This window comes from Oncorhynchus kisutch, linkage group LG29 (assembly GCF_002021735.2).
Source record: "Oncorhynchus kisutch isolate 150728-3 linkage group LG29, Okis_V2, whole genome shotgun sequence".
NCBI classification, from domain to species: domain Eukaryota; kingdom Metazoa; phylum Chordata; class Actinopteri; order Salmoniformes; family Salmonidae; genus Oncorhynchus; species Oncorhynchus kisutch.
The window spans coordinates 38,192,049-38,206,679 of record NC_034202.2 but is presented as its reverse complement, the minus strand read 5'-3'; the positions used below and the strand labels follow the sequence as shown (position 1 = coordinate 38,206,679).

General features: G+C 39.7%; 2 protein-coding genes across 2 annotated transcripts; both read right to left on the bottom strand.

Annotated features, from left to right (window-relative positions):
* Positions 1 to 270: 270 nt before the first annotated feature.
* Positions 271 to 4,489, bottom strand: LOC109880230 (GTPase IMAP family member 9-like). Its single transcript, XM_020472455.2, has 3 exons — positions 3,313 to 4,489; positions 1,675 to 2,256; positions 271 to 324 (listed from the first exon to the last, which is right to left on the bottom strand). Exons 1-3 carry the CDS (start codon positions 3,407 to 3,409, stop codon positions 287 to 289), a joined length of 717 nt encoding a protein of 238 aa, XP_020328044.1. The 5' UTR covers positions 3,410 to 4,489; the 3' UTR covers positions 271 to 286.
* Positions 4,490 to 9,721: 5,232 nt separating this feature from the next.
* LOC109880231 (GTPase IMAP family member 9-like) lies at positions 9,722 to 14,285 on the bottom strand. Its single transcript, XM_020472456.2, has 3 exons — positions 14,142 to 14,285; positions 12,310 to 12,381; positions 9,722 to 11,681 (listed from the first exon to the last, which is right to left on the bottom strand). The coding sequence occupies exons 1-3, from the start codon at positions 14,167 to 14,169 to the stop codon at positions 10,726 to 10,728; spliced, it is 1,056 nt and encodes a 351-aa protein (XP_020328045.1). The 5' UTR covers positions 14,170 to 14,285; the 3' UTR covers positions 9,722 to 10,725.
* Between the last annotated feature and the right edge of the window lie 346 nt (positions 14,286 to 14,631).

Below are 14,631 nucleotides of genomic sequence, written 5' to 3'. Positions count from 1 at the left end.
TTCAAGTACAGTGGCAAAAACCATCAAGCGCTCTGATGAAACTGGCTCTCATAAGGACCGCCACAGGAAATGAAGACACAGAGTTACCTCTGCTGCAGAAGATAAGTTCATTAGAATTAGAGTCCTGGAGTGTCAACCACACTGACATCCCTCCCATCTACTGCTTCATTTCTGTTTTACGTGTTACTGAGGACCAGTTCTGTTCAGAATGGAAACTTCTCCCACCAAGGATGGTGTTTCCTGTTGCACTCTTCCCAACACCGCTTTTTCCAAGCAGAACAATCCTTCACTCTGGGAGATTCCTGATGGGGGAGCTCCTTGAATCTGTGTATAGAAAAATACATCACATTTGATAAACTGATACAGTAAAATGACTACCATCTCATCCCCTGTACAGGCAGTTATTGGTGTACTGAATAATAATGATTTATGTCTGGTGTTTAAATCTTTATGGTGAATGTGGAGTTCTGGCACACCAAGCCAATTTATTAAAGCTTCAATCTGGGATTTGGGAAGCTGTTCAATAGTCATTTCAATTCTTTATGTACATTGATTCTTGAATAATATCACATAAATACATCCTAAGATCATTATAACACAATGTAAGGTTTAATTTACTCCAATTTTTGCAAACAAAAATGTAAACAAACAAGTTTATAGCTTCAACATATAAAACGATCTATTGGTTGTGATGGACTGTCAGTCATTACATCTAAACCACTGAGGTTACATTTCTCCAGCCCCATCCCAGCTGTATTCCACATTAAGTGGCTGAGGGGGACATTGTTGTTATCCCAGAATACATATCTTTAACCAGAAGACCAGAGGGTTATACTAATTAGTAAACACTTAATAAATCTTCCTCAAGTATTGTCTCAGTCATTGTCATGCCAAACAAAATAACTGGTCTTACAATTCTCAGACTCCAGCCACCCCAGTCATAGAGTGTTCTCTCTACACCCGCACGGCAAGCGGTACCGGAGTGTCAAGTCTAGGTCCAAGAGGCTTCTAAACAGCTTCTACCCCCAAGCCATAAGACTACTGAATATCTAATCAAATGGCTACCCAGACTATTTGCATTGCCCCCCCCCCCTCCCCCCTTTTACACTGCTGCTACTCTGTTATCTATGCATAGTCACTTTAATAACTCTACCTACATGTACATATTACCTCGACTAACCGGTGCCTCCGCACATTGACTCTGTACCGGTACCCCCTGTATATAGTCTCCACATTGACTCAGTACCAGTATCCCCTGTATATAGCCTCCACATTGACTCAGTACCACCTGTATATAGCCTCCACATTGACTCAGTACCGGTACCACCTGTATATAGCCTCCACATTGACTCAGTACCGGTACCCCCTGTATATAGCCTCCACATTGACTCAGTACCGGTACCCCCTGTATATAGCCTCCACATTGACTCAGTACCGGTACCCCCTGTATATAGCCTCCACATTGACTCTGTACTGGTACCCCCTGTATACAGATTCGCTATTGTGATTTTACTGCTGCTCTTGAATGGTTTGTTACTTTTATTTATTTATTTTATTAAAAACTGCACTGTTGGATGAGGGCATGTGAGAAAGCATTTCACTGTAAGGTCTACACCTGTTGTATTCGGTGCATGTGACAAATCCATTTTGATATAAACAGTTAGTTAAACTTACTGAGACAGATAGATGTCTTTTCCAGCAGTGATTTGACCTGCTCAGTATCACCCCTCTTGTTGTTGAACACATGGTATCTTCCACTGTATTTTCTCATCACTTCTGTGAGGTCATCTGAGTCAGCAATGAATTCTTCTATAGTCTGGTCTTCCAACTCATCTCCTCTGGTGAACAGGATCCAGGTTTGCTTCAAAAGACTCTCTCCTAGAAGACCTTCTACTTTACTAATGACCCTCTTCTCTTCTTCTGTTAATCTGTCTGTCTTCACCACCAGGAGAAACACACGGGGACCAGATGAGGTTAACTTGAGGACTTCCTGGAATTTCTCCTGAATTTGCTCTTCAGATTGATCGGGGTTACAGAATCCTGGAGTGTCATACACAACAAGATCTATTCCTTCAATGGTGACATTTTGTTTCTCAATATTAACAGTCACTGATTTGGAACTCTTCTTTGAGACAAAATCCTTTCGTCCCAGGATGGTGTTTCCTGTTGCACTCTTCCCAACACCGGTTTTTCCAAGCAGAACCATCCTTCTTTCTGGGAGATTCCTGGTGGGGGAGCTCCTTGAATCTGTTGAATCTGTATTGAGAAATACATCACATTTGATAAACTGATACATTAAAATGACTACTATCTCATCCCCTATGCAGGCAGTTATTGTGTGTACTGAATAATGATGATTTATGTCTGGTGTTTAAATCTTTATGGTGAATGTGGAGTTCTGGGGAGTTCTGGCACACCAAGCCAACTTATTAAAGCTTCAATCTGGGATGTGGGGAACTGTTCCATAGTCATTTCAATTCTTAATATGCATTGATTCTTGAATAAAATAATTTATAAATGCCTCAAAAGATCATTATAATACAAAATGTAAGGTTTAATTTACTCCAATTTTTGCAAACAACAAAAATGTAAACAAACAAGTTTATAGCTTCAACATATAACACTCTCTATTGGTTGTGATGGACTGTCAGTCATTACATCTAAACCACTGAGGTTACATTTCTCCAGCCCCATCCCAGCTGTAGACCACATTAAGTGGCTGAGGGGGACATTGTTGTTATCCCAGAATGCATATCTTTAACCAGAAGACCAGAGAGGTATACTACGTAGTGGGATAGAGGAGTTACCTAGCTAACTTTGGTGAATTCTGAGTTCAACTCGGGATAACTGTTAAACTTAACGAGGACCCCTTTTCCACGCCTATAGAAAATACTAGTATTAAGTCACACTAAGTTATACTGTGTGTTATGATTCAAATGCATCCTGTCATCACTAAATGTGTACTGTATTTCAATATTACTATTTTTAACACAAAATAACATTTTATTAGTAAATATTTAATCAATCTTCAGGTATTGTCTCAGTCATTGTCATGAAAACAAAAGAACTGGTCTTACAATTCTCAGGCAGGACGACCTATAATCACCTCAGCTACAGGAGACATATGAAAAGATTGTGTTCATAACATTATCAATGACATGACCTACTGAGCTCTCATCTAGAATATCTAGTTGTTTTCTATCATCAGTATTATACACTTCAAAACACAGTATTTCAATCATGGAAACATTTACAGTTAGTCAACATTACATTTCTGGCTAATCCTTTATATAAACAGTTAGTTATACTTACTGAGACAGATGGATATCTTTTTCAGCAGTGATTTGACCTGCTCAGGATCACCCCTCTTGTTGTTGAACACATGGTATCTTCCACTGTATTTTCTCATCACTTCTGTGACAGAGTCAGCAATTAATTATTCTATAGTCTGGTCTTCTAACTCATCTCCTCTGGTGAACAGGATCCAGGTTTGCTTCAAAAGACTCTCTCCTAGAAGACCTTCTACTTTACTGATGACCCTCATCTCTTCTTCTGTTAATCTGTCTATCTTCACCACCAGGAGAAACACACGGGGACCAGATGAGGTTAACTTGAGGCCTTCCTGGAATTTCTCCTGAATTTGCTCTTCAGATTGATCGGAGTTACAGAATCCTGGAGTGTCATACACAACAAGATCTATTCCTTCAATGGTGACATTTTGTTTCTCAATATCAGCAGTCACTGATTTGGAACTCTTCTTTGAGAAAAAATATTTGCGTCCCAGGATGGTGTTTCCTGTGGCACTCTTCCCTGCTCCTGTTTTACCAAGTAACACCACCTGCAATGGTTTGGATGTAGCTTGCAAAAGTTTGGATTGGTGCCTGATCTTGAAGGAATTATAAAAACCCTGAGCCATGTCATTGCATTTACGTTGATTTAAACTGACAGCTTTGCAGCTTTGGTTCACCAATAGGCCTGTGTGTCATTGAGTTTATTCATAAATCTATCATGTAAAAGCATTCCATTGAAGTGTATTATTGGTAGGGTAATATTTAGGCTACATATTCGTATTAAATCAGACATAACACAATCAAGATTGATCATGTCTTCCGTGACGCAATTAGCTTGAAACTTCGTTTTATCGGCATATTCAACAGCGTTTACTAAATATTACCTTCAACAGTGTTATCCTGTGATCAAGCCATCACGGTTTTGTGATTATTGTTGGCGTAAAAATGTTAGCTAACGGTTTAGCAACTAGCATGTTTGACGTTTCAGTGGAAACATTACTATTAACAGCTTTTTGATAAGCGGTTTAGCAAAACAATACGTCCAGTATTATCGTCATACGGTCCCCAGTTATTGGCCACATTATTTTGTTCAATTACAAGATATATCCGTTGAATTGTGTTCGAAAAAGAGACACCGACCTCTTCTCCGAAGTGTTTACTAGATAGTTGGCTCGTCTTCCGGTTAAAAAAATATACTTGTCCGTCAACTTTTCATTGCGTGGCCCGGCGCGCGCGCCTGTGGACTTCTAAGGTTTAACGGCGGTTGGCATCCAGTTTGTTACATTACCGCCACCTACTAGACTGGAGTACAACGCCCTTATACTTTACTTGAAAAAATAAATACCCTACCATCTAACACTATACTCACTAATTTCCAAATTATATAAAATAAAATTAACTACCCCCTACTCCACTAATTAAACGTATTTATTCCTACCTCATGCCATCACCCTGACACACATTCTGTAACTCTTCTGCTGTCAAGTCTCGCACACCCAACCCAAATACCTCTCTGCAGCTGCCACTGCAACCTCAATTTTCAGAGACTTCCGAGTCATCCCTGCAGTACAATTAATAACCATTGCTTAAATTCTAAAAATCTAATCTTACTGAATCTTATTCAGCTTTTTGGCCTATCCCTCTGTACTGATATATCTCTACTACTCTCACCACTCCTCCCCCTTGACCCATCTTCCTCTACTTTCTTCACTGCCTCAGCATATGACAACTCCTGCTCTACTCTAACCCTGGAAACCTCAACCTGCCTCTCTCACACGGAACATTTCTGATCCACAGCTCCATGGGCACCCCTACAATTAACACATTCCACTACTTTCCCCAATGCTGCACATTCCTTTGTCTAAATGCCCTTCTGCACATTTCTCACTCCTTGGACCCTCCCTCCTACACACTGCTGCCACATAGGAACACCTTGGAACCTCCCACCTACACACTGCTGCCACATGCCCATAAGCTGGACACCTGTAACAACGTAATGTATGAGGTACATAATCTCTTACAGGATAACTTATATATCCTAACTTCTCTTTAATCAGGCAAAGACTCAACTTCAAAACTCAAAAGAACAGACAATGACTCAACTTCAAAACTCAAAAGAACAGACAATGACTCTTGTTTCCCCTGTTTCTCGCTACCCTGTCTGCGTCGCTTCAAACGACGAGCATCACATATGTAACGGATGTGAAACGGCTAGCTAGTTAGTGGTGGTGCGCGCTAAATAGCGTTTCAATCGGTGACGTCACTTGCTCTGAGACCTTGAAGTAGTGGTTCCCCTTGCTCTGCAAGGGCCGCGGCTTTTGTGGAGCGATGGGTAACGACGCTTCGTGGGTGTCAGTTGTTGATGTGTGCAAAAGGTTACACTGAGAATCTTTGCCCTCAGCTAGTCAACGTTTCTATCTACTGTTACCCCAGTTATCACTCCTTTCATTGGTGACCTTTTCTTGAAAATGAAACAATTAACTTTTCTTGCCCCCCATCGTTATACTTCGAGCTCCTTCTTCCTCAGCCCAACAGAAACACAATCATCACTAGACCACTTCTAGTTACCTTCACCGATTCCACATGACCCAACTCTTTTCTTTTTTTTTTTTTCACCCACCCGTGAAACCACAAATGGATCAGCCAAAAGGTCACTTTTTCCATAAACTTCACTCCTACTGTCACAGACAGGTTTTGCAGATTCATCTTATGTTTTGAGAAAGTAGATACCAGTTTAATACTAAAATGTAAATTATTCATACTCATTTACATCAAATAAAACTTTAATTTCAGTGATGTGCATTGACATAAACAATGAAAATACTGTTGGAGTTTGTGTTGCAGAGAAGCACTTAGAAAGTAAAGGAAGAAATACACAAGAAGAGTTGAATAAATATATATTATATTTTAGACACACACACACATGTATCCTTACAAATAAATAATTGCAAATGAAAACAAACAAAACAAACAATTAAATATTGACCTCCATCGCTATGTTGTCACAGAAATCACAATTAAAACCCAGCTCCACCGTCACAACACACACCTGGAACCAGAAGTCACAGCACACACCTGGAACCAGAAGTCACAACACACCTGGAACCAGAAGTCACTGCACTCACCTGTAGTGGAACCAGAAGTCACTGCACTCACCTGTAGTGGAACCAGAAGTCACTGCACTCACCTGTAGTGGAACCAGAAGTCACTGCACTCACCTGTAGTGGAACCAGAAGTCACTGCACTCCCCTGTAGTGGAACCAGAAGTCACAGCACACACCTGGAACCAGAAGTCACAGCACACACCTGGAACCAGTGGAACCAGAAGTCACTGCACTCACCTGTAGTGGAACCAGAAGTCACTGCACTCACCTGTAGTGGAACCAGAAGTCACTGCACTCACCTGTAGTGAAACCAGTGGAACCAGAAGTCGCTGCACTCACCTGTAGTGGAACCAGTGGAACCAGAAGTCACTGCACTCACCTGTAGTGGAACCAGAAGTCACTGCACTCACCTGTAGTGGAACCAGTGGAACCAGAAGTCACTGCACTCACCTGTAGTGGAACCAGAAGTCACTGCACTCACCTGTAGTGGAACCAGAAGTCACTGCACACACCTGCAGTGGAACCAGTGCTGACAGAAGTCACAGCACAACCATGGCACCTCAGACTCACACTCCTGCAGTGGAGCCAGTGCTGACAGAAGTCACAGCACAACCATGGCACCTCAGACTCACACTCCTGCAGTGGAGCCAGTGCTGACAGAAGTCACAGCACAACCATGGCACCTCAGACTCACACTCCTGGGGGAGCTTGCAGGTGCTGCTCACTAAAAATAAAAACTATACCATCAAATTGATGAACATGGTTTGCAAATGTAGAAGTACTATAGCAACAATAGTAATTAATACAACTGAGAGAGAGGAAAAACAACGATGATGAAGTACCTGAGAGAGATGCCATGGGTGGCCTGACAGAGGTGGCAGGTGGAGCTTTTCTCATCCTTGTCTGTGCTGCAGTTTGAGAAAAGTACTGTTAGACAGAGCATGTTTCATGAAAACCCTTTTCAGCTTTTTACACCAATACCTCTGGAGGAAGCTGCAGAGGGTTTGGAGGAGGTGGACATGCCCCGAGGGCTGGTGCTGTGGACTTTAGATATGTAAAGAGAGGATTTTTTATTTTTTTTACATTGCAGTTTTATAAAACACATAATAATCAGTATTTTTTCCCCCAAACTTTAACATGTGTTTACCTGTGGAGGTGGCTGTATTCGAATTGCAGGGGGCAGTGAAACCAGACGAGGCTGCTGTGGCTACTAATAATGTAGTAATCTAATAGATTGTCATAAATCATTCGAATAAAATAACAATTTACCTACTTTCTTATCACAAATGTTTGAGGTTTGCAAATGCTATGGAGTTGAAACTGTTCAGCAGCAACAGTTTCACTTTCAGCCTCCAGTGTTCTTATTTTATCTGACACTTAAACCACTGCCCAAAGTTCCCTAGACAGACCCTATGCACCCAATACAGAACATTAGACGATATAATCGAAAACTATGGTCAGAAATCACGCGATATGAATCAGACAGTAGGGCGCAGCGTAGCGACCACTAATTGGTCAGATGGTTCAAATCAACGTTTCATCTCGTAACTTCCGAGTAGGCAAAAAAGCATAAGTGTTTTTACCCGGGATAACCCGCTAATATGACCCATAGTAGGAGAGAACATTTCTTGAGTGTAATTCGATCTGAATATATAGTACATTTAAAAGGGTATTTTTGGTAAACATTTCCCGGGAACAATGACAAGATGTCATTTCCTGTTTCTGGTGCGAGGCTGCGTATAATTTCTTTGGAGTCGATATCCAGGCTTATAAACCCGGGGGTCGTTACAATATGATATGCCAACATTTTAAAATGCATACGAGGGGGTACTTTGTGGGCACTATGGGCAGAGCTAGATGTGATTGGGCCTACAACGACCAGTACCACTGGACTAGGCAAGAACATCTAAAGTCAGAAGTTTACATACACTTAGGTTGGAGTCATTAAAACTCGTTTTTTTCAACCACTCCACTAATTTCTTGTTAACAAACTATAGTTTTGGCAAGTCGGTGAGGACATCTACTTTGTGTATGACACAAGTCATTTTTCCAACAATTGTTTACTGACAGATTATTTCACTCCAGCATCTTCACAAGGTCCTTTGCTGTTGTTCTGGGATTGATTTGCACTTTTTGCACCAAAGTACGTTCATCTCTAGGATACAGAACACGTCTCCTTCCTGAGCGTTATGACGGCTGCGTGGTCCAATGGTGTTTATACTTGCCTACTATTGTTTGTACAGATGAATATGGTACCTTCAGGCATTTTGAGATTGCTCCCAAGGATGAACCAGATTTGTAGAGGTCTACAATGTTTTTCTGAGGTCTTGCCTGATTTCTTTTGTTTTTCTCATGATGTCAAGCAAAGAGGCAGTGAGCTTGAAGGTAGGCCCTGAAATAGATCCACAGGTACACCTCCAATTGACTCAAATGATGCCAATTAGCCTATCAGAAGCTTCTAAAGCCATTACATTTTCTGGAATTTTTCAAGCTGTTTAAAGGCAGTCAATTTAGTGTATGTAAACTTCTGACCCACTAGAATTGTGATTCAGTGAATTATAAGTGAAATAATCTGTCTGTAAACAATTGTTGGAAAAATGACTTGTGTCATACACAAAGTAGATGTCCTAACCGACTTGCCAAAACTATAGTTTGTTAACAAGACATTTGTGGTTGAAAAAACTAGTTTTAATGACTCCAACCTAAGTGTATGTAAACTTCCAACTTCAACTGTATATCCATACTATAACAATAAGCTTACTATATACTCAATTTACACCACAAATAGTAGTTAGTATGGTTAGTATGAGTATTTGAACACAGCTCAGGTCTGGATAACCATTATTGTTGTTGAACAGATGAGCTTCCTGTTATTCACGTCGCTCTATGCTCCGTCTCCTTTGCTGAATGTGTTAGTTCACCGCGCCTCGATCACGAACCATAGAGAATGATAGAAGCCTCTAGTGGCGAAAAGGCGTTTTAGCATGGGCAGTGCCATTGAGAACTCCCACCATTTTAATGTAGTGGGTGGGACTTACAACTTCATTGGTTGATTCCTCCTGATGACCCTGTTAGAGCCATGTCCAACCGGATCATCAGGAGAGATCAACCAATCGTGAAAAAATTTAATATTTAAAAAAGAAGATCACCTCAATAGTACTGCCCCGTGTGCTCACAGACACCATAACGGGAACTACTGTATACAGGGATGCTTTCTCTATCATTCTCTTTGGTACGAACACACACACACACACGATAGTGGCAGTTGGATGCTGTGGGTGGGTTATAGGTTGTCTATAGACTGTGGCTTCAATAATGACACATAAACCTACCCTATTTGTTTAATAAAAAATATGAATTTATCTGAATTTGCAGACCTGTAAATCATGACAAATTGGTGTATGTTTGATCTGAAATATAAAAGGTATTCATTCAATTAAAAATTACAAACATTTCATATTTTCCCTCTGATCAAACCAAATCAATTTGCACAATTCCCTCAGTTCCCCAATTTTTTGTTATGCTTTTTTGAATATTTATACAGAGTCAATAACAATACAAATAGAAGACTAAGAAATAAAAATGACATTTTAATATTTTAGTGACAATACCAAAGTAAAAACACCATAAAAAAATGTACATAGAAATGTTTAGTTATTTTTAAACTCAAGAGTGCAGACAAATAGCCTTCTATCTGCTGGACCTTTTCATTGAAACTGAAATCAATAAGAAACCATTAGTGAGCACAAGCTGTTATTTTGGGTTCTGGTTGAGTACAACAATTTAAACTAAGCTGACGTGTCTTAATTCAACGTGTTTCCTTCAACTTTTATTTTCATGCTGTTTTTTTTATGTACTCATCTTGTTTACTCCTCTTGTTTACTCCTCTTGTTTACTCCTCTTGTTTACTCCTCTTGTGTACTCCTCTTGTTTACTCCTCTTGTGTACTCCTCTTGTTTACTCCTCTTGTTTACTCCTCTTGTTTACTCCTCTTGTTTACTCCTCTTGCGTTTGTTGTTTTACATGTTAAAAATACAGACTCAGATTGTATACTGCATGATAATGCTTCACAATAAACATATTTAAAACATAACAATTTAACCAAGTTCAGGGAGCATTGATAAGATGTATCCTTCAAGAATGAATGGTTATATTGATCCATTTAAAAGTCCACAAATGTATGTACTGTACCAATCCCAGATTTCCCCTTTTAGGTCTATTTAAGGGTTTCAAAAGAAAGCATCTTGCTTGAATTCTTCCTCAGATTAAAGCAGAGAGTTTTGACGTTGAACCGTTTTCACAATGTTTACACACAACCCCTCCAATGTTTATCATTCAACACTTGATTGTGTGAGATGGAGGTCTTGTAACTTGCTACAAACGTCTGTTGATATTTCTTTGTTAAGTTGTATTTGTTCTGCTTCCTCTCTCACAGCCCTCAACGTCATCTCATAATAAAGTATATGTTCAATGATCCACGGGACCTTGTTTTGCTCCAGAGATTTCAAATCTTTAAGTTTATTTTCTTTGTCTTGAAGTGACTCCTTTAGCGCCTCAATGTCTTCCCGTAGAGTCTTACTTTCCTCCTGGTATTCGAGAGGCAGTTGGTTCTCTTGGTCTTGTAGCTTCCGTAGCTCTTCTTCATAACGCTTCCTCAACTCTTCCTTCTTGTGACAAATCTTTCTCTCCACCTCCTCGTACATGTTGTTGGTGTAGTGGTCTTGGCCATTTACTGCCACCATGTGGTCAATTTTCTCCAGGAAATCCAGCACTTGTCCCCTGTTTTCCACCATGGTGTTGTCAAAAACATGGTACCTTCCACCACACTGGTCCACAAGTGTCTTGAGATCTTCCTGAGCTTCACGGACATACCGCTCAATGCCGCCATCATCCAACTCATCTCCATGGGTGAAGAGGATCATGGTATACCTTTCAGCTTCTTCTCCAAACAGCGCCCTGATTTCCTTAACCACGTTCTGTTCCTCTTCTGTGAAAGGGCCCACATCTAAGACCAATACGATTGCGTGGGGACCAGGTGACGTCATGTTGATACATTTACTGATCTCTGTCTTCAAGTCACTGTCAGGACGGTTAGTGTCAAATATACCAGGTGTGTCCACTATCACTACCTGTCTCCCTGCCACCTCTCCTGTCTCCTTGCAACACTCTTGTGTCACAGATTTGCTAGATTTGGCATCTCTGAAAGCCTTCCTCCCCAGAATGGTGTTTCCTGAAGAGCTTTTCCCAGTGCCTGTCTTCCCCACCAGCACAATCCTGGTCACGGACACTACAGGAGAGAACAGAGAACATATGAAAAACTGTCACATCATGATTTTCAATCAAATAAGCAAGTCTTGCTGTTGTGTTTTTAAAACACTACTTAGTAATGGGTCTCCCATTACAAATGTAAATGGAGATAAATAATCATTCCTCTTCACTACTGGCTGCCATCTTGAAATGTGGATAATCAACACACAACAAATATAACTATTTGATTAACCTTTTACTGCAGTGGGCTAAATCAGGGACACACTGAGTGTTTCTTGGAAGTCTTAAACAAATCTACTTTGAAACAAAAGTCTACACCTCACACACACAGTTATGGGCTTAAAGAAAAGACACCTGTACCATGTCAGAAATAAAGTAGAAATGTATTCAAGGTTGAGTTTTCATCCCAATATTACACTTTATATACATCACAGAAGACTGAAATATAACAACGCCCTTTGACATAGAAACACCAGATTTTTGGCTGTTTTAAAAAATATCTATGTTTATTAATTATGAAATAGATCAATAATATTCCACCCATGATGCCACTAGATGGTGATTTAGTCATTTGACTGCAGGAAAGTGCTACATTATTGGTAAATATTCACTTATTAGATATTTCTTAATAAAAGTTTTCAACTTACTGTTTGGACCATCACCTTTGGAGTTTCTTCTTCTACCCGGAGTCTGTTTGTCTGTGTCTTCATCCTTCCCCACTACAGAATGACACATTGAATACATCACATAAAATACATACTGCAATATTAACAGATCATTCAAACCTCGTGTCTGTTATACACTCATGTTCATGCCAGTTTAAAACCTTGAAAGTTTGAAATAAATAAAAAACATCACACTGTAAATGAGTTTTGCATACGCTACTTCCTATAAAGTTTCCCAGTTGAGGTGATACTGCCTGAGTCTTGGAACAAATAACTTTAATCTGCAATGATGTGGTTATTCATTCTCTCTGGACTGTCTAACTAATAGAACAACTGTGTCCAAGACAGGGATAGAATATATTCATTCTCTCTGGACTGTCTAACTAATAGAACAACTGTGTCCAAGACAGGGATAGAATATATTCATTCTCTCTGGACTGTCTAACTAATAGAACAACTGTGTCCAAGACAGGGATAGAATATATTCATTCTCTCTGGACTGTCTAACTAATAGAACAACTGTGTCCAAGACAGGGGATAGAATATATTCATTCTCTCTGGACTGTCTAACTAATAGAACAACTGTGTCCAAGACAGGGATAGAATATATTCATTCTCTCTGGACTGTCTAACTAATAGAACAACTGTGTCCAAGACAGGGATAGAATATATTCATTCTCTCTGGACTGTCTAACTAATAGAACAACTGTGTCCAAGACAGGGATAGAATATATTCATTCTCTCTGGACTGTCTAACTAATAGAACAACTGTGTCCAAGACAGGGATAGAATATATTCATTCTCTCTGGACTGTCTAACTAATAGAACAACTGTGTCCAAGACAGGGATAGAATATATTCATTCTCTCTGGACTGTCTAACTAATAGAACAACTGTGTCCAAGACAGGGATAGAATATATTCATTCTCTCTGGACTGTCTAACTAATAGAACAACTGTGTCCAAGACAGGGATAGAATATATTCATTCTCTCTGGACTGTCTAACTAATAGAACAACTGTGTCCAAGACAGGGATAGAATATATTCATTCTCTCTGGACTGTCTAACTAATAGAACAACTGTGTCCAAGACAGGGATAGAATATATTCATTCTCTCTGGACTGTCTAACTAATAGAACAACTGTGTCCAAGACAGGGATAGAATATATTCATTCTCTCTGGACTGTCTAACTAATAGAACAACTGTGTCCAAGACAGGGATAGAATATATTCATTCTCTCTGGACTGTCTAACTAATAGAACAACTGTGTCCAAGACAGGGATAGAATATATTCATTCTCTCTGGACTGTCTAACTAATAGAACAACTGTGTCCAAGACAGGGATAGAATATATTCATTCTCTCTGGACTGTCTAACTAATAGAACAACTGTGTCCAAGACAGGGATAGAATATATTCATTCTCTCTGGACTGTCTAACTAATAGAACAACTGTGTCCAAGACAGGGATAGAATATATTCATTCTCTCTGGACTGTCTAACTAATAGAACAACTGTGTCCAAGACAGGGATAGAATATATTCATTCTCTCTGGACTGTCTAACTAATAGAACAACTGTGTCCAAGACAGGGATAGAATATATTCATTCTCCTAAAATAAAAATACCTTTGTTGTACTACTTCATGTTATTACACACTTTTTACAGCAACTTAAATGAAAGTGAAAGTAGAATGACTTGGAAGTACACGATGTTATATAAGTAAACTGAGGTGCTCAAAAACATCTTTAAATGTTCACAAAAATAGCTAGCAATCCGGTGTCTATTGTTGGCATCATTAAATTAAGTGAACTTACAGGTTTTTGTTAAGTTTGGTGAAGCCATTTTGTCAGATTCTTCCGGTACCGTCTCCTACGTTACGACGACCTCCCCTCTGCTGTTCAGTCCAAGCCACGCCCATTTGAATCGAGGAAGTAGAAACACACTTCAACAAGAATCACAGAAAAAATATGAGGGTGAACGGGATCGCATGAAACAGTCACCCCTTCAATAAATCCTGAACCAGACCATAGTTATGGACTATTATCAACGACTAAAAGTTTCAATAAACTAGAAGAGTTATTGTTTAGTTTCTGTACCGATCCATGCAAAGCTGCCAAACCTTGTTCAACATTTCAGCTCTGAACACAGCCTTCATATAATGAGTAGCAGTATAGTTAATGATTGACAATGAGAGCATTATGGCTCAAAGGAAACATACTTTATTAGTTTGTTTCAAAGTCTACATAAATGGAAGATGTAATCGGTAGGCCAATTGCTATAGAGTGATTCAGTGTGAACTCATAG

Excerpts from the sequence above, each read along its gene's own strand:
- LOC109880230 (XM_020472455.2), bottom strand. The coding sequence starts at position 3,409 with ATGAGAAAATACAGTGGAAGATACCATGTGTTCAACAACAAGAGGGGT. Across the intron at positions 2,257-3,312 it reads AAAGATATCCATCTGTCTCA|ATTCAACAGATTCAAGGAGC; the intron begins GTAAGTATAACT and ends TTCTCAATACAG. Across the intron at positions 325-1,674 it reads AAAGACATCTATCTGTCTCA|ATTCAAGGAGCTCCCCCATC; the intron begins GTAAGTTTAACT and ends TTCTATACACAG.
- LOC109880231 (XM_020472456.2), bottom strand. The coding sequence starts at position 14,169 with ATGGCTTCACCAAACTTAACAAAAACCT. Across the intron at positions 12,382-14,141 it reads ACCAAACTTAACAAAAACCT|TGGGGAAGGATGAAGACACA; the intron begins GTAAGTTCACTT and ends GTCATTCTGTAG. Across the intron at positions 11,682-12,309 it reads CAAAGGTGATGGTCCAAACA|TGTCCGTGACCAGGATTGTG; the intron begins GTAAGTTGAAAA and ends TCTCTCCTGTAG.